Source organism: Cylas formicarius, unplaced genomic scaffold (assembly GCF_029955315.1).
Source record: "Cylas formicarius isolate icCylForm1 unplaced genomic scaffold, icCylForm1.1 PGA_scaffold_6__28_contigs__length_40554024, whole genome shotgun sequence".
In the NCBI taxonomy this organism is placed as follows: Eukaryota; Metazoa; Arthropoda; class Insecta; order Coleoptera; family Brentidae; genus Cylas; species Cylas formicarius.
The window spans coordinates 40,193,467-40,212,732 of NW_026844347.1; the positions used below are offsets into that span (position 1 = coordinate 40,193,467).

The 19,266-nt window shown below is 37.5% G+C and overlaps 1 protein-coding gene across 1 annotated transcript; it reads right to left on the bottom strand.

Moving 5' to 3' along the window:
• Nucleotides 1–1,290: 1,290 nt before the first annotated feature.
• Nucleotides 1,291–18,889, bottom strand: LOC132703927 (uncharacterized). The gene is made up of 6 exons (XM_060673464.1): nucleotides 18,689–18,889; nucleotides 10,229–10,468; nucleotides 5,026–5,436; nucleotides 4,835–4,964; nucleotides 2,350–2,584; nucleotides 1,291–1,796 (listed from the first exon to the last, which is right to left on the bottom strand). The coding sequence occupies exons 1-6, from the start codon at nucleotides 18,740–18,742 to the stop codon at nucleotides 1,607–1,609; spliced, it is 1,260 nt and encodes a 419-aa protein (XP_060529447.1). The 5' UTR covers nucleotides 18,743–18,889; the 3' UTR covers nucleotides 1,291–1,606.
• Nucleotides 18,890–19,266: the final 377 nt, after the last annotated feature.

Here is a 19,266-nt window from a genome sequence, read left to right on the forward strand (position 1 = left end):
ATCTACCATTCGCCGTAACAATGTTTTCCCCGTGTTAACTCCAATGTCCTCAAACTTATAGAAACCGAAGTTTTTAACTTCCCTCAACAAAGTTGGGCAGATTATGTTAAACATAATAGAGAAAGCAGAACGGTCGTATATCCATATTGCAAATAGTGATACTGATATATTATGTGAATAATTTTAAGTAATTTAAGTAGGTAATAAAAATAATTTGTAATTTTATTTTAGATTTAAACATAAATACATACATAAATAAATAAATATTGTTTAGTATCTTTCCTAACAAAACCCCAAATAATTAAATTCTAAGCAAAGTGCGGACCTGTTCGACCATATTTCTTGCCCGGGTCATTCCTTAATTCGTATCAGTTAGTCACTTTCTTATATCTAGGAACAGACTACCTCATTCGATGACTTGCCCAGCTGCTCTTATGACCTCCTCACGTGGCTCGTATTTTAGTAATAATAATGAATATTTAAACGATAATATAATATGATGAAATGTCACGGCAGAGCGTTAAAACTTTCAGATGACAAAACTAACCAAAACTATGGATAAAGGCCTTCTTAAGGCTAAAATTGTAGGAAACCTTTCCAAAGGTCTTGGCAAGAGAAGAGAGACTATTTTTTTAAATTTACAATTTACTAAATAGTCTTCCAAATGTTACAACATAACCTTAAAGCTTTCAGATGTCCCTCAAGGCTCGGATGAAAGCTTTATTGAAGCTGAAAATTCATGGTCCCAACAACACCAGGTTCCAAATGTCACCAGGCAAAAAATATTGCACGTATTTTTTGGAAAATGAATTTCATTCATTTTTTGTAATATCCCTTTCATATTGCTAACTTTTTTAGTCAATTTCCATTATAATTCTTTTGTATCCACTAAACCACTTGGGGGACATCCCTACATATTTATTGTGCTAAATAGTCTTCCAAATGTTACAATACAATCTTAAAGCTCTCAGACCTTACTCAAAGATCGAGTGAATGCTGAGGCTAGTTCCAAGTATCATCAGGCAAAATATTGACTATTTTTTAATGATGCAAATGATGTATACAGTTATTTTTTAATTATATTTAGAAAGAAGAAAGAGAACCAAAACCAAAAAATTTTGTTATTCTATAGCAAACGATCCGAATGTCTTAGCAATGAACTAAAAAAAAGTAATGGACTTTAATTACATTTTTAATCATCAGTTTTAAGCACGTAAAAACTATTCTAGGTTATGTTCGGACCACAGTATACGTGTCGTTGACGGGAAGCATAAAACTGAAGGCGATGTTTTAAAAATCTTTATTTACAATATTATCAGTTCTTTTTGTACAGCTTTTTTTTTAAATAAGTTTGACAGTTACGGTTCGAACAACATCGAGATTGAAAAAAAAAACGCAGAAAACATTTTTTATAAATAACACAAACCTTAAAAGTTAAATTAATATCGAAACTTCCATTTGATGTGAAGCGACGTCTCGATTATTATTTACAAAGGATAGTATATTAATGGGGGGAGGGGAGCCTCGTATTAATTTTTTTTCGAATTTTTGCGATAGAAAAAACTTACGACTAGATATTTTCTTCACGACGCGCTTTTGGGTGTAATCACTTGCCGCTGTAATGGCTGCCTACGTGGGAAGAAGGTCCTCTCTGCTTCCCGTAGCCCCTGCTTCCCGGTCTGGAGTGCACGATGGCGTAGTGATCGCTGTGCGACGACACTGACCGAGCGGAGTTCATCGTCGAACCCCCTGAAGTGTAGCCCTTAGGGTTTGGAGGGGCCCCGTTCAGCGAGTACCTGCGTTAGGGATTCGAAATTAAATTACGACTATTTTGGAATACTAAGGGATTGGATTATTTCGATTCAAGTGATCGTTCCACGTAGGATAAGATGGTTTTTCTCACTTTCTTTTGTTTTTTTAAATTTTTTGTAAAAAGTATTACAGTACCTTTCCTTTAAATAATCCCACAAGTAGAAATCAAGTGGGGCTATATCTGGTAACCTGAGAGGCCGAAGCAATAATATTTTTCTTTACCCATAATGGTGATTTTTTGGATTATAAATTTCAGAATTTGAAATATTCGATTCGTCCCCTGCATAGCATATTTTCAATTTTAGGCTGATACTGCTTTTTTATTCTGTTGATATTTTACTTAAGCTATACATGATATTCCATTTTCACGGGGTATAAGCAGGTACAGTGTAAAATTCCACGCAGTTTCGGGTAAGTGCAGGATAAGCCAAAGGGATCATTGTTGATTATTATCTAATCTAGTGGAAGCCGCAAAACAAAAAACTGTAAAATGTGAAGCGTTAATTCAGGAATTTATATACGATTTCTTAAGCTTACCTTGAACCGTATTGGCTTCCGTGCCAGCTCCTATAAGGATCGTAATCTTCGATGATGCTCGGTTCCTTCTCGATGATCTCAGTGCGCGTACACGCGCAAGTCATTGCCGAACACAGAAAGATGTTGATGATGAGCATTATGAGGAAGAGCACTCCGAGGGCGATGCACAGCCAGAGCAACCAGCCAGGTCCGGCACGTTCTTCATCACAAAGTTCTTGTACCAAAGGTGCCTCACCTGACGAAAAGGATGTTCGAGTGATACTCAGGGTTGGAACGACAACAACGGGTCATTTGGTGGTTGATAGACTGTAGTCTATTTAGTTTATTTAGTTACCTCCAAGGTAAGGTGGAGGAAACTAAATGAAAAGGTGGTAAAGGAGGGCCAGGCTGGAGCAGTACTGGTGCAAACACGTCCTTAGGGTCGCCATGGTGATATGAGACCTTATAGAAGTTACGAGGTAACAAGCTCATTTAGAATAGGTAGAAAAACAGAAAAGTATTTTTGTTGCTATAGGCAATAGAGAGAGATAGAGAGATACATAGGAGAAACTAGCAAAAAAAAAATCAAAAAATCTCTCTTAACAATAAAACTAAATCACGAAAACCTAAATTCATGATTAATGACCAATTGGATTTACGTAACCTTACACCGATAATAAGAACCTATTACTGCTTGTCTATATACAGGGTCTTTTTTAATTAAATGTCAATAATTAGAAGTGGAAATTTTGGGACCATTTTAAAAAGAAAATCTGTAGTACCGCTTTAGAGAATTTCACCTGTCTATTTTGACAGACATTAATGGTACACCACTGATTTTTCTTAAAATAAAAATTATTCTAAAGAAATTTATTTTTATGATAACATGCAGAGAAATATTATTTATTATTATTAAATATTTATTTGTTTTATTAAAATACTTCAAAAAATTGGAGCACGTATACGAAGTACGTAAACTCTTCCAACAACTTATCTAATTTCTATGTTCTACATTTTTCCAAAAAGGTTCTTTTTAATTAATTAGCAGAAAACTTTGTTAAAAATTATTAATAGTGATTAGATTTTTTTTTTAATAACAATCGTTATTTCATTAAAACTGTAAAAGTCTTCAAAATGTTTTGGTTCTCACATACAATTAAAAACTATAATAAAAAATGACGTCATCCCGTCTAAATGAGGGCGATTTCCATTTGGATCATTTCAAATATCTCGAACAACGTATGTGATAGACGAAAACTGTAAATACAAAAATTGTAGCTCTCGATGTGGCCTATATCACTGTTTAAACCAATTGGCCATATTTTCCACGAAATTTGATTTACGGCTAACAATTAAATGGCGATTTTCAAGGTCTTTTAGATTTTTGCCTATAATTGAAACACCCTGTATATAATGGAAAAATGCCCGAAATAAAAGTGATGGTCCCGGATCTCCCGCATTTTTCGGTTCACAAATTTTCCCGATCGGGTTAATAGTTTTCGAGAAAATATTTTTTTTCTGGAAGTCAAAATATACCAAAAAACATTTTCAAAAATTAAAAAAAAATACTTTGCAAGATTTGAGTAAGTCATTTTTCAACAGCTGAAATGCGCGTGTGGACTTCTACGCTTCAGCCAAATCTGAAGTCGATAGCTGTAAATTTAAGACACTTGTTAATTTTTGAATATAGCGCCTAATATCTTGAACACCCTGTACAACAAGTGAAAACCTTAAATACAAAAGTTCAAGCTGTTTATGCGAGCTATATCGCCATGTATAACGAACTGACTACCGAAGCACCGTCTTTCAGTTATAGCTAATTTTCAATAATAGGGTGAACCATTTTTCAGTTTTTTTGAATTTACGGTGCACCCTGTACATTTTTGAAAAATTTTCAAGAATAAAATGCAATGGAGCCGAATCTTCTGGATCTTCACGTTCAAACATTTTTTCGACCGCGTAAACCGTTTTCGAGAAACGATTTTTTTTCTTAGGCCCCTGCAAATGCTGTTTCCAATTTTTTTAAAATACTTCCCGACCCCCCCAGCTCCCCCGATTTCAATAGGTCCCGTCACGGAACCAAACTTCATACGTGTGCCATATTTGAAGCCGATGGCTTTTAATTTCGGACACTTATAGCAATGTCGAAAAAACGGTAGAAAAACGAAAAAAAATGGCCGCCACTGTTCCATCGCCGCCACTTTTAAATATCTTACGTCCCTGGTGGACTGTCGAAAAGGCACACAATTTGAAGCGTCTCGAACTGTTCGGAAGTTATCGTCGAAAAATCCCGGACCAGCATACGGAGAACAGAGAACAGACAGACAAAAAAAAAAAACGTTTTTTTTTTCGACATTAAATTTTCGAAAGTAACTAGACGCTTCCTCGACAAACGAAATGCAGCAGACGAAGACGTCAAACACGAAAAAGACTACCGTGATAGTTGACCGCCTACGTCCAAGACACTCCTGCAGGATTAGCAAACAGAGACGCTTAACATGCTTACCCGGATCCAACACGAATACGGTGTTGCCGGCTATCACGGTACCCTCTTCCGTACTGGGAGTGACGTAGTTGGACACGTCACCGTTGCAGGACGGTCTCGGACAGGCTCCCTTGCAGAAGGCGACGTCACACTGCGGGAAAAACGACACGCTTGATCGCGAGCGCGAACACAACGACCTCTAACGTTCCCACCTGGAGGAATACCTCCGAGCTTTCCGGGAACTTGAACATGGACCTCAGTTTGGCGTCCGCGATGCCCAAGGAGTCGTCGTAAACGAATTTGCCGATACCTTCGCCGTTCGAAGGGCACCCTCTGTCGTCGACCAACGGGACCGACGTGTTAATCTTGTTGAAAGCGAAGCAGTTCTTCACTCGGAACCCATTGGAAGCGTCCATTTTGCCCGTCTCGATCCTCAGCGTATAGGGGTTGCTGTAGACTGCCCTGGTGACCTTCCTGCTACCGTCCAGCAGGTTGAGGGAGACGGGTGACGACTGGTTCCTCGGCCCCGCCTTTCCGCAAGTGATGACGTAGAACTTATCGTCCGCTAGTTCGAGAGTTTTGTGCACCCTGACGGCTACGGGCAGCGATTTTTCCTGAGTGCGCTGCAACCGAAGAAAAATGTCCTCCTAGTGGGTTTTTCAGAAACTGAACTGAATAAGAACTAAAACTTCAGATTTTCACGAAATTATATATTTTCACATGACAATTGTTTTGACAACACCGTGTCTTTATCCCAAGATCTTATCTCGTGACGTTGGATTTACTAGTGATGCAACCGATTTTCCGTCGACGCCAGACGCTCATCTTATTTTTAACGTCCGAAAAGTGCCGATTGTTTAATAAATCGTTCCCGTAACTTTACGGTTTATGGCGAGGCTTCGTACGCACGCGAGTCTCAGACGCGAAAAAGAAAACACGCGATCTTCCCTCCGGGAGGCCCATTAAACTCGGCGAACAGAAAAAAAAAACAATAAACATGGTCGGCCGACGGTATATTCCTCGCTGATTCGACCGGTCGTTATGTCGTTCAGCGAAGCGAGGACTTCGATTCGACTGTTCGTTATTAATTTCGATCGACCAGCCCGCAATAACAGTAAAAAATGCGCGAGAGATTGTCTAACTGCACTCGCTTAGTAATTGGTGCTCCCTCTGCATCTAATTTTGTGGGAAAGTTCGATTTTTTTGAAGAGCCCTTTGTCTTTCTATCTCGATTTTATTGTGCGTGCACCCTGTATAGTGTAAAACGTGTCGGGCCGAACTTCAAAGTCTGGCCAAATGACGGATATAAAATTTTGCACCAATAATAGTGATTTCCAATGATATTTTTCCGAATATCTCGCGCGCCCCGTATGATTGCACCTCTCGGCACGGTTTGCGATACTGCTCGAACGAAATTATCACACCTTTTACAATTTTTCAATTACTTTTAATATTTTACCCGCAAAAACCGAAATTTTCAGGATCTTTTATATCTTTTATACCCAGTGTTCCGCCTATGGATGTGATAGATTTAGTAGATTCCCCCCTAATTCGGAAACAGATTCATTTTTTGACAACGAGAATTTATGGCGGGTATTGTCTTGAGTATATTTTACCGGAATTTTTAAAATCAAATCAATCACCTGGTCATCAAAATACGTAAAAAATTTATTATAAGGTTGTTCGGAAAGTCATTTCGTTTTTTCCCGTCAGAGGACTTAATTACGTTTTTTCGAAACCAACTTCACACTTAAGCCGCATAACCATTATATGTCTTGAGAGCTGATATTGCGAGGCTTGTGTGTGAAAAAGTTCTATTAATTGTACGCAGTAGTTTTTGGTTGGTGCCCTTTTAAATATGGAGAGCAATAAGCAGCATTTTCGTCATATTTTACTTTTTTACTTCAGAAATGGTAAAAATGCTGTCCAAGCGGGAAAAAAATTGACGGATGTGTATGGAGAAGGCGTGTTAACAGTACGCCAGTGCCAGAACTGGTTTGCAAAATTTCGATCCGGCAATTTTGATGTCGAAGATGCACCACGGTCTGGAAGGCCGGTCGAAGCTGACAAAGATGCGATAAAGGCATTAGTTGATGCAAATCGGCGAATAACCACACGAGAGACCGGTGAGAGATTAAATTTGTCGAATTCGACTGTTTATGGCCATTTGAAAGGCAAGGGCTTAACCTCGAAGCTCGATGTGTGGGTGCCCCATGTCCTTACGGAGCGAAATTTGTGTCGTCGCGTTGACGTGTGTGATTCGCTCCTCAAACGTCAAGAAAATGATCCATTTTTGAAGCGGATTATTACTGGGGACGAAAAATGGGTTGTATACAACAATGTTAAACGCAAGAGGTTATGGAGCAGAAAAGATGAACCGGCTCAAAGCGTGTCAAAAGCCAACATTCACCAAAAAAAGGTGATGCTCTCCGTTTGGTGGGATGTCAAAGGAATCGTTTTTTTTGAGCTTTTGCCGGACAATACAACGATTAATTCAGAAGTCTATTGTCATCAACTGGACAAATTGAATGATTCACTTAAAGAGAAGAGGCCCGAATTGATCTCCAGGAAGGGTGTAGTGTTCCACCAGGATAATGCGAGACCTCACACAAGTTTGGTCACTCGCCAAAAACTTTTACAGCTTGAATGGGACGTACTGCAACATTTACCATATTCTCCAGATCTGGCGCCTTCCGACTACTATTTGTTCCGGTCCCTGCAAAATTTTTTGGATGGCAAAACCTTTACTTCAAATGAAGATGTCAAAAACCACCTGAACCAGTTTTTTGCCAGCAAGGACCAAAACTTTTATGAGAGGGGAATTATGTTACTGCCAGAAAGATGGCAAAAGGTGTTGGACCAGAATGGCCAATATATAATTTAATAAAATATTTATTCATTATACGAAAACTGTCTTTCATGTTCTCCAAAAAAAAAACGAAATGACTTTCCGAACAACCCAATACTTTCTCACATGATCTAAATTCATCGGATATAGGTGTGTGAGTGTACTCAATCTTTCCTCCATTGACAGTGGAAGCAAGCCTGTCGTTTGCAGAAAGAATACGTGGAATTCCAGGGTTTCATCATCTGATGAGTCCCATTCAGATTCAGTAGTTGACGAATTACAGGACTGTTGAACGACAGCTGTGTCATTCGGTGTATGTAACACGAAAGTTCCAACTATATCAGTTGGTTCCCTAAACTCTTGTAGATTTATGTTATCGTTCATATCTTCATCGTCGGTCAAGGTTTTCACGTTATTTTTCGCATAAATTTACAAGGAATGGAATGCAACTTTCATTGTTATTGTCCTCATCCGTCACGATCTCGTCCATAGCCGCCTCTAATTCCATATTTATGTACCGCTTTTGTTAATTTTTGAAGTCATATATAAGATCTTTCCTTTACACATAAATTAGCGATTTCTACGATTTTATGTCCTTTAGTAGTGATAATAATAAAATTTCTAAATGGATGTGCAAAAATGTTTCCCGGATGTGGAAAAATCATAGAATCGGTGGTGCATTAACGCAAAATGGGTTAATAAAATATATCAGTTTCTGAAGCATGTTGATGACGTCGTAACTATTCAGTTTTGTCTTGTTTCGTGACCTTTATAGCTTTTGCGTTCCTTCTAGTCCTATTGGTCATTTACTTCTTTTTGTTTTGACCAAAGATGGTTCCGATTTTTCACATAAATTGTTCTAGTTGCGATTGATACAGCTTTATTTGCGAAATTCGGTCATTTTTGCACAACCGGTGGCGATATATTGGTAGAGGAGTCTATTTCCTTCCTCAGATTTGTCGATTTTGTGTATTGAAATTCTCACCCGTGAACGTGGGTAGTGAGGATTGTTAAAGAGCGCAGATCGCGAATAGCTAAAAATATAATTTTTTTTCATCTACGGCATTGATCCTACGCGCTCAGCATGCGGATTAGCATATCGTCTTCCGGTTGCCACACATTTGGCGCAAAAAAACCTTGGCACCGAACGCCTGATTACAATAAACATCGAACAAACAAGCAACGTCGGTCCTATATGTACTGAATTATTCGTTATATTTTGACACCTACCTACAGGGTTAACTTTAAAAGATAGAAAAAAATAGTAAATACAAAACGACCTTCGCAAGCTGTCAAAATGACAGAAACATTTTTTTAAAAATGTAATTCCATATATATTATTAGCTTAAATCGTAGAACTTTTTGCCTGATTTCAAAACCATACTCTGTATAACGAATTTCTCATTCTCTGTACCGCAAGAAAAAAGGGCACATCAGGTAACAAAGTAAGGAATTTAGGCCGAAAGTTGCTTAATTCGGGCGATAGAACGTGGAGAAAAAAGAAAAGTGATGAGGGACGGCGATACGGACTTACACCGTCGACTGTATCCAGGACTTGGACGTGCAAAGAAAAAATTATTCACGCTGCAGCGGCAGGCAGTTCTAGTAAAAAACTAAGAAAGCCAAAATTTGAAGATTTTGATCCGGCAATGTTGCAGCGGTTCCAACAGCAACGTCTTAAAAATGTATTACTCTCTGGACCTGCTGACTACATTTTTAATGCTGACGAAACTGGTATTTTTTACACAATGACGCCAGGTAAAACTCTTAAATTTCGAAGCGAAAAGTGTGAGGGTGGAAAACCTTCTAAAGAACGCATAACAGTGTTAGTAGCTACCAATATGAGTGGGGGAGAAAAAAGAAAGCTAGTCGTGATTGGAAAATCAACTAACGCACGATGTTTTAAGAACATTAAGCATTTGCAGGTCACTTACAAGACAAACAAGTCTGCATGGATGACATCGCAAATTTTTCAAGAGGAGATACGGAAATGGGATGTAGAATTAAAGGGGAGGAAAATATTACTTCTCTTAGATAATTGCCCTGCACATCCCCACATTCCAAATCTACTAAATATTGAATTGGCATTTCTTCCAGCCCTAGCCCTATTGCTTAAAAATGGTCAAATCTGCTTTCATGTTTGCAATTGTTTTAACGATGTTCTAATTTTGACAACTAAGCAAAGCTTAAGATCTGTAGCGTAACTTAAACAACTTAAGATATTTCAAATGGGTTATGGTGAGGAAGAAAAAAGCCAAATAATGAGATTATATTATTCAAAGGGACATAATATTGCAGGGTATAAAAGAAAATATAGATAAATATATCCGGGTAGAAGAGTACATTTAATAAATACAATGAAAAAAGTAATTGAACAATTTGAGGACCGAAACAGTGTCACAAGGAAGACTAAGATAGGAAGAAATTTTGATGAAAACCTGAGGATGGAAATTTTCTAAACAAATTAATATTTACAGATTTATTAAAATCCGAGAATCTGGAACCAAACCTTCTCGCCTTAATTGAAAAACGCTGCGGATTATTTCGTCCCATAGAATTCGACTCACGTTATTGATGAGCAAGCCGCAGTACTCTGCGGATCCAGGGGGCGCCAGCAGGCTGACGTTGAGGGTGACGGATTGGCCCCCGTCTCCCAGGTTCATGCAAGCCGAAGTCCTGTAATCCCTCGCGTGGATGATACCGTAAAAGGACTGGTTAAAGCTGACCCTGATGTGCATCGTGTGATCCGCTTTGCAGGTGGCTGACACTTGTGGATTGAAATCTGAGTCGATTAGCTGACTAGACGCCTGAAAAACGAAAAAAGTTCGTTGAACTTTCGACTCTAACCAACAGTATGTTTTCGAGGGAGAATTCAAAATATTTATGATAAAAAAATACGAAAGGAACAAACAAGAACAAAAAGTGATAAATTTAGTTTTTTGCTTTTCGAATGATGATGTAAAATATCAAAATTATTGTCAAAGTTGTGTATTTCTGAACTTTTATTCTTATACGCCCTTTTATGTGCGTTTTCTTAAATGTTTTTTAGAAAATGTCCTATTGTGCTTTCAGTTTTCAAAGCAAGCGGTGTTTAATATGAGATAGATAGAGTTCAGAGTTATTTGAAACTGATTTTTCTCAAAATATTTTGTAGAAAGTGGTCCATTAAGTAGTCTGTTGATAAAAGCACGAAAGGCAGACATTTTGTGTGTGTAAGGATGATTTGAGTATTATGTATTATTGTGTGAGGGTTTATGGTAAATGGAAAAATCTAACTTGTTCTGTAGTTTAGTTAAAGTCAAACATCATCTACGTATCTAGATAAATACTTTACTTAGATGATCTTTATGTATGATATTTTCTAAATTGTCCATGAAAATTTCTGCAAGTAGTGGACTAAGTGGGTTTCTCACAAGTAATCCTTCTTCAGCAATATAAAATTGTCCATTAAATTCAAAATAATTTTGGTCTGAACAAACTAAAAATCTGAACATTTTTTGTTGTAATTTAATTTGTGTTAAATAGATTTTCATCAAGTAAAAGCCACCTCAGTGCCGAAAAAAATGAAAGATATGAAAAGCTCCGTTATACTTTGACAGGTATGTGCATATGGGGTGAAGCGGAACAGCGTCGAATTTAATTAATTTTTTTCTATTAACAAAAATGTCTCGCTCACTTTTAAAAATACGTATTTGAAATTTCTTGTGGTTAATACATTCTACGAGGTTGTAAATTTTAAGTATTTTAAAGGTGTTTAAAATCTACAGGGAGACTTGTACTCACCAGCCACGGATTCCTTCGATGTGCGCCTATATCTTAGTGTTTAATTCGCTTAATAACTGTAGTTTTCGAGTTTTGAAATATGGTACTGTAGCTAAACGTTAAATTACATTTTAGAATCAACAATTATACATACGTTTGAATAATATAAGATAAAAATAAAAGAATATTTTTCCATATAAACATGGCTACAAAAATGCACAAGATTCACTGTAATAAATAACCTGAACATCGGCTAACTAAATTAAAATTATAAAGTGCGGTGGCTTTCTGGAGAGCATCCTATCGGAAAATGTTGGCAACTAATATCAGCGGCGCCGACTTTTTGATTTTTTTTTCAAATTTTTCGAGTTTAGTTTGCGGGCGCCCTATACAAAAGGCATTCTTCCAAAAAAAATTATATGAAAATTTCAACCGAATTCTTTTCGAAAACACACCGATATCTGCAAAAAAAATTATGTTTTTTGTCAAAAATCCAGGTACACGCCACTGGAAATCGCGTTCGTTCTCGAATTTTCGCAAAATCACAAACGAAATAATAAATATTACAAAATTTGTACACCCTGTATCTTGAAAACAGTTACGCGAGCCATTTATTAAATAACGCAATTACGTAATGTGATTAATTCAGTTATGCCAAATTTTAATGAATTATGATATAAAATATCATTTTCTAATGGATTTTTCACCCCCGAAACCAAATGGCACGTTCGCGATAGGTTTAATTTCATGCTACGCGTATGTTCGATATGCTAAATAGCGAGAAAGCGTTGAAACTGCAATGAACCGTAACCGCAGTCAGTACAACGTTGCCAGGTGTGGCGAAAATTCGCCAGACTCGATGATTTTATAACCGATTCGTATGATTTATTGATTAATTAATTAAATTAATTTATATATTTAAAAAGCATAATTAAACTATATCTTTTATTAAAAATATAAAAAGAAAACGTGACACGAATTTGTGTTGGACGAATAAAAATTTGAAATATCACCTGGATATTAATTTTTTCTTTTGATTTCCGTGGTAAATCTTAGACTTCTCTGGAATAACGTCATTTTTTTTTAATTGTTTTTGTTTAATCTATGTCAACTGACGGAGTCAACAAAATTTCGAAAAAAATCATTGCCATCGTCGAAATTGTTGGTGGAATCACAGCCAATAGTTTTTTGAATATCTTCTCTACTTACTTACTTAACTACTCCGAAGAAGCAAACAGGATCGTTAAGAAACTGGCAAAAAGTAGGAGCTTTGGTGCTCCTATGGTATGGCGATAGCCTAATAATAATAAAAAAATAAATTATTTTACCTTACTATTATTAATATTTTGTACGTTAATAATGATACTATGTGGAAATATAATGAAATAGAACAGTGGGCAAAGTTAATCACGGGGTCGGTTATAAAAGCACTATATTTCTGGTCACGGTATAACCATGAAATCTTGAAGTAGCATACTTGTGCAAGTATAAATTATTGCTTTTATCAATGAAGAATTATTAGGAAGAACTATTAGGAAAACCGTTGCTATTACGTAATTTTAAAGTGCTCCCAAATCCACCTCGATCGATTTTAAACTGATGCATTTCTCACTATCGTAGCTACTAAGTGTCTAAATGGTTTTTATGCATTCTACGCGACATCAGGCTAAGTCTTATGGCGCAAGTGTGCTTTGCCCCTTCATCGCTTTAAGGGGTCTCGAAAAAGAAATGGTTTGCAGTGACATCGTCGTGGATAAAGGGGTGGTGGGTAGGGAGGAAATCGCGAAATATATGTCAAACCTCGGAACGTGTAGGCAGAAATTTTACGCAATCATACGTAACTATACGTTTTCTCTTTCTCTCGATTTAAAGTGCGTGTCCGAATAGTTAATATTAAAAAAGGAGGCGCACTTTTAGCAACTAAATCACCCGATTCGAACCTATTTGATCAGTTCTGGTTAGCGATCGAGAACAAACATTAGAAATTCAAGGGAAATAACCGTAATGTTTTCAATTTTTTCTTCAACTTCTTCAACTAAATGGTGCAAAAAAGACTAATAGTAAACAAAACAAACGAAAAACATAGTTTACCGTTTGCAACGTACAGAAAAAAGGAACAATGGCCATTATTTCCATTATTTCTTTTGCCATATTTTACAGTCATTTTGGTCCATTGATATCAACGGGAAAGAGTTTTATCGTTAATGTTTCGACTAAAATGTTAAAAATATCTTCCTTTTAGAATTTAATACGATGAAAAGTGTTGAAGGTGAAGTTTCTGTATTCAACATTTTTTCAAAGAAACAAATCTTTTGCTATTTATCTTGTTGTTAGGATGTTATGTTATTTCATTAAAACTGTAAAAGTAAAAATGATGCTTTTTCCCTGAAGGACACAAGTTGGTTACTAAAAACTAAAAGATATTTTAATATTAACAAAAAATGCATGATATTAACGATATTGTTATGACCATGCATTTAGTATTACAGAAAAAATATACTTTATTTTTGAAAACTTCACGATCCTGTTTAGGACGTACGAGGTTAGCGCCAAAATTTCCTAGCCTGATGATTCAAGAACTGATCGACCAGTGGAGGTCATAACGGGAGATATTGTTGCGATTGTAGAAGAGGTGGTATTGAGTGATCGACGTTTTTGGAACTCTGTGTGTCGGAACCGAAACCTGCGATAGGAACTATTGTGACGGGAGATGAAACTATGGTTCTCTATTATGACCCTCTATCGAAAAAAGAATCAATGGAGTGGCGTCATAAGGGTGAAGCACCTCCAAGAAAATTCAGAGTCTGTCAGTCAACAAAAAAGGTGATGGACACGATCTTTTGGGATTGTGAAGGAATTCTTTTGATAAATTTGATAAGGATAGAGAGGCTGTTTTGCAGACAAACTAAAAGAATATTTTTTTAAGGAGATTGAGTTGTTAATGAAGAGATGTAATAAGTACATTGAAGTTAAGGAGGATTATATTGAAAAATAATAAAAAATTGTTACTCTGCTTTGTTTCTTTTATATTCAGGCCGGGAAATTTTGGCGCTGCCCTCGTATGGTCATATCGCCCCCTTTATTATCGACATTCAATTAGAAAACACCCTGTACATAATATGCAAAAGCAACAACATCAAATAACCTCAATTTTTATAACCTAAAAAAATTAATATAGTTGAAAATATCAAACAACAGCGCTACGGCGTATACTCAGTCGCTGGGAATACAATGGAATGTTTCGGAACCTTGAGCACGGTTAAAAATGTAGGCGCGGCAACGCAACGTCACGTGTTTAATATTTGCCTTCCGAACGAAAGGAAAACTCTTCGGTACGATTGTTCTCGAGGTTCGGTTAACTTTTAGCATCGATTTCGACCCATCTCACACAAAATCGTCAGCTTTTCTTCTTTGCTTTTTTTTCTTCAATTGATATCTCCCAGTGCATAGTAGTGACGAAAAATGCGACGCCTTTGAGAATCTTCCATAACTCAAATTACCCCTGCGCCAAATCCCTAAGGCGTTTTGCAAGTTTCTGGTTGTTAATCTTTTTGTCACTGACACTTCTTCATTTATATTACTCGATTTTTTGAAAACTACTTAGCTAACAGATATCAGAGAGACCCTTGACAGCGTAAGCTCTGAATTTCTCCCCGTTTCTTCAGGCGTACCGCAAGCTTCTGTCCTTGGACCTATATTATTCTTAATTTATATTTCTGATATTTATACATCCATCGAATATTTCATTATTCGATATTGCATTAATTTATATCAATTTGGATTTGCGTTACTGTGCATTACTGTTTTTCTCGTAATAAGGAGATTATGTTAATGCCTTTTTCGCTGTCGGTACCATTATTTCAATCAGTTCTAATCTAGATGATAAAGTTGCTTTAATTCGGGAGATAGAACGGGGAGAAAAGAAAAGTGATGTGGGACGTCGATACGGACTTAAACCGTCGACTGTATCCACGATTTGGAAGTGCAAAAAAACAATCAATTTGGCTGAAGCGGCAGGCAGTTCTAGTAAAACACTAAGAAAGTTAAAATTTGAAGATTTGGATCGGGCAATGTTGCAGCGGTTTCAACAGCATCGTCTTAGAAATGTACCACTCTCTGGACCTATGGTCAAACTAAAAGCAGAAAAGTTTGCTGAACAGCTTGGCATTATCGATTTCAAGGCTTCGGAAGGATGGTATTGGTATTAAAGGGGGGCGCCCTCGCGGGCGTCCAAGCACTTAGGCCACCAGATGGGCCCGTTGTGCCCCCAGGCCGCTCTAGAGGGAGTCCAGAATGCCGTCCCTCCTATAGAAGGTCAGCAACTCCGTTAGCCCAATACCAATGACACGGGGTCTTCTCCCCTTCCATGCACCACCTGCACTCCGAGGCGTCTCCAATGCCTAACAAGAAAAGATACCTCCTAAGCCCGCAATGTCCTGTCTAGTCCCCTGTTAGTGCTCTACACTCCCTTCTGGTAGTCTAAGCAGCTCCCTGGTCCGAGGGAGGGCGGGCCCATCCATCATAAGCCTCGCGTGCCTCATTCCCGGAGCAACTCTCCAGCCCACCGCGGCCCGGTCCCTCGGCCAGGCTTCAAGAACTCCCCGCCTCGCGCACGGCGTCCGCTGCCTCATTGCCCCGAATACCGGTGCGACCCAGAAGGATGGTTGAGGAAGTTCAAACAGAGACATGGTAGAAATTATGGACAGATAAGTGGCGAAGCCCGTGATGTCGACAGAAACGTCACTAACGATTGGCTGGAGAAGGCATGCGCAAAACTAGCTGAAAAGTACCTTGCTGACGACATTTTTAATGCTGACGAAACTGGTATTTTTTAGAAAATGACGCCACATAAATCTCTTATATTTCGAAGCGAAAAGTGTGTGTCGGTGGAAAACTTTCTAAAGAACGTCGATGATATTTGCCTGTCCGCGCTATCCTGTCCCATAAATGTTGAACTCGGACGTGTAGAATGTAAATCGGCTTACCTTGACACTTCGCAAATGGCCGACTCGTGTATACAGGTTCGTCGGTAATTAGTGTAAACGGATAAGAATGACAAATTAGCGAGAAAAACTAGTCCCGCCCCAGCTTTCGACTTTCGGTTTCTTTTAGCCGAACTGCTAATCGATTTATACTTAAACAATGAGGTCCTATCGAAAGTGGCCGTTCCCAATATGTTGTTTTGTATAGAAATGTAGGAGTCTTCAATTTTTATAATGTACTGTAAATTCATAACACTCGCACTTAAACTAGGAGCAACATTGTCTTTATCAAATGTGACATTTAATAAAGACACGGTGTTGTCGAAACAATTGTCATGCGAATGTATATAATTTCGTGAAAATGTGAACGTTAAATCTCCAAGTTCATAATGTGTGATTCCATTACTACTTGCATTTTGTCTATTTTGCGGTACTTAAATCCCATGTTACAACTATGCAGAGTGGCATGACATATTTATATTGCTTTCATCTTCTTCTAGCTTCTTTTCCAGTTAATCCAATTTTGCTTTGATAGGGACAATATCTTTTTCTTCTCATGAGGAACTAATTGTCTATACGGTGAGTTTAAAAGTCACTACATTTATTGACTTTTTTTAAATTCTCCACTATTAATAATATACAAGAAACTGCATTTAAACAAAATAGGTTTGCTTCATAACTAATAAACGGTTAGAACAAGTTAAAAACAAACTACGAAACCAGATTCTACCACGTAGGTGTTGCCGCGTATCTCAAGAATCGAGAAGGCCGTGATAATGTTGTTGATGACATCTTTAATAATAAACCAAGATACCCGGTAAAAGTGCCCAAATTCATATTTTGGCGACGGAATTTAGCCGCATTGGCAGCACAGTAGCGGAGATTTGTTTCTATTCCGGTGGAATACCTGTTTTCGCTTTTATCTGTGGTCTGTGGACAAAGCAGGAACCACTGTTGCGCCAAGTGAAAAACGTCACCGCTTTCCGATATTCCGCTCTTAGCCATTACGTGGGGCGTGATTGTTGTTAAAATTCTCGGTAAAGGTGATCAACGCACCCGACGGAAATAGCAGACGGATGACTTATGCCTTGTTCTAGCGAAAAATTTATTTAGGCACGATACTACTTCTCTCAAAGGTATAATACTCCAGATATACGAATAAAACCAATTGCTAACAGTACAGGGTGTCCATTAATACGTGGAAATTTCGAAAAAAATTGACCCTATACTACACAATTTAATAGATTTAATCAAACTTCAGGATTTTTTAATAATTAATTATCTAATTTGATTGAAAATACCTAATAACAAAAATAGATAACTAAAGTTTATAGGTTATCCAAAAAACTATATAACTTATTTAAAATACAAATAAAATATATACTAACAAAAAACTTGACAACCACGAACTTTTTAAAAGAAATAACAAAAACAAACAGAAACGTCATTTGTTTATACCTTAATGGGCCAAAAAAAGATTGTAATGTTATAGCCAATTACATTTTTAATTTAATTAATAATTATTTTGATATTTCTTTATTGCTGTTAACTTTTTTTTATAGATTTATTTATTCGAATTTGTTATCTTGGTTATTTAGCCTATAATCTTTAATTATTTATTCTTGTAATTACGTATTTTCAATCAAGGTAGATAACTAACCATTAAATGTTTCTTTAAATATAAATTCGGAAGTTCTATTAAACCTGTATTGTTAGCAATAGGTTTTATTCGTATATCTGGAGTAGTATATCTTTATATCTAGAGTAGTCTGTGGTTAAATTTTCGTTGCAACATGTGGATCAGTAGCATCACAACACAATTTTGGAGCAATCAAAATATGAAAAAAAAAAACACACAACCTCAATTTCTATCTAAACTATGCTAAATTCGAATAGAAATTTCTTAAGAAATTGACCTTTATTTTAACCAAGGATTCGAAAAATATCGATATATACAACTCGGAAAATCATTGTTATTGATGGTTGCTTTTGAGAATCGCTAAAACCCAATGGACCAACGGTTTACGTAAGATCGTTTCGTGCGTCTGGTCTGTGACCCCAAGTCAGACTTTTTTGGTCTCCGACTCGGGGGTCACAGACCAAAAAAAAAGCTCCCTGTCGAGATCCCGTCGCTCGCGAGACATCGTTTTGAATTTGCGCACACGTTCAGGCCTGGCGAAAGCCCGATTGCCATTATTAGCACAACGACGCGTGACGTAACCACAACAAGTGAAAGTCGCAACCCCGCGGCACCAAATTAGGAGCGTTTTGCAGTCGTCTCACCTGTTGCGACAACAACACGAAGAGGCAAGCGGCCAGCAGCGTCGGTCGTCCCATGGCGGCGACGTATTTTCGTGGAGACGCGACAAAAATCACCGAACAACGATTCACATGTCACACGCGCCCGCAAAACAATTGACGATCGCGAAGCGACGCTCTCGTGGTCGACGAATGAATGCGAGGTTGCCCGCCTGCGCTGCCGTCGAAGTCTCCGGAAAGTAGTTTCGATAGGATACCCGCGACATATATCCCAACGGTGTACTTCTAGCTGTTGAGAAAAGAGGGCGCATCGGACGTGCGAATCCGAGCGGATTGGAACCGAATAGGGCTTTAACACGGAAATTGTTGTGGCGAATATAATTCTCCAGTTAGTGGAAAAGTCAATAGATTACAACAACATTATTTTCATGTGTTCCGTGGACCTAACAAAAGAGTTTGATAAAATACGACTTAATGACTTAAAGAAAAAAATGTATCTCCTTAAATAAGAAGAATAATAGAAAAACTCAATTACAACTGCTCCACTAAAATAAAAGCTGAGGGAAAGGTATCTGAAGAAATAAAGGTAAACACAGGAATAA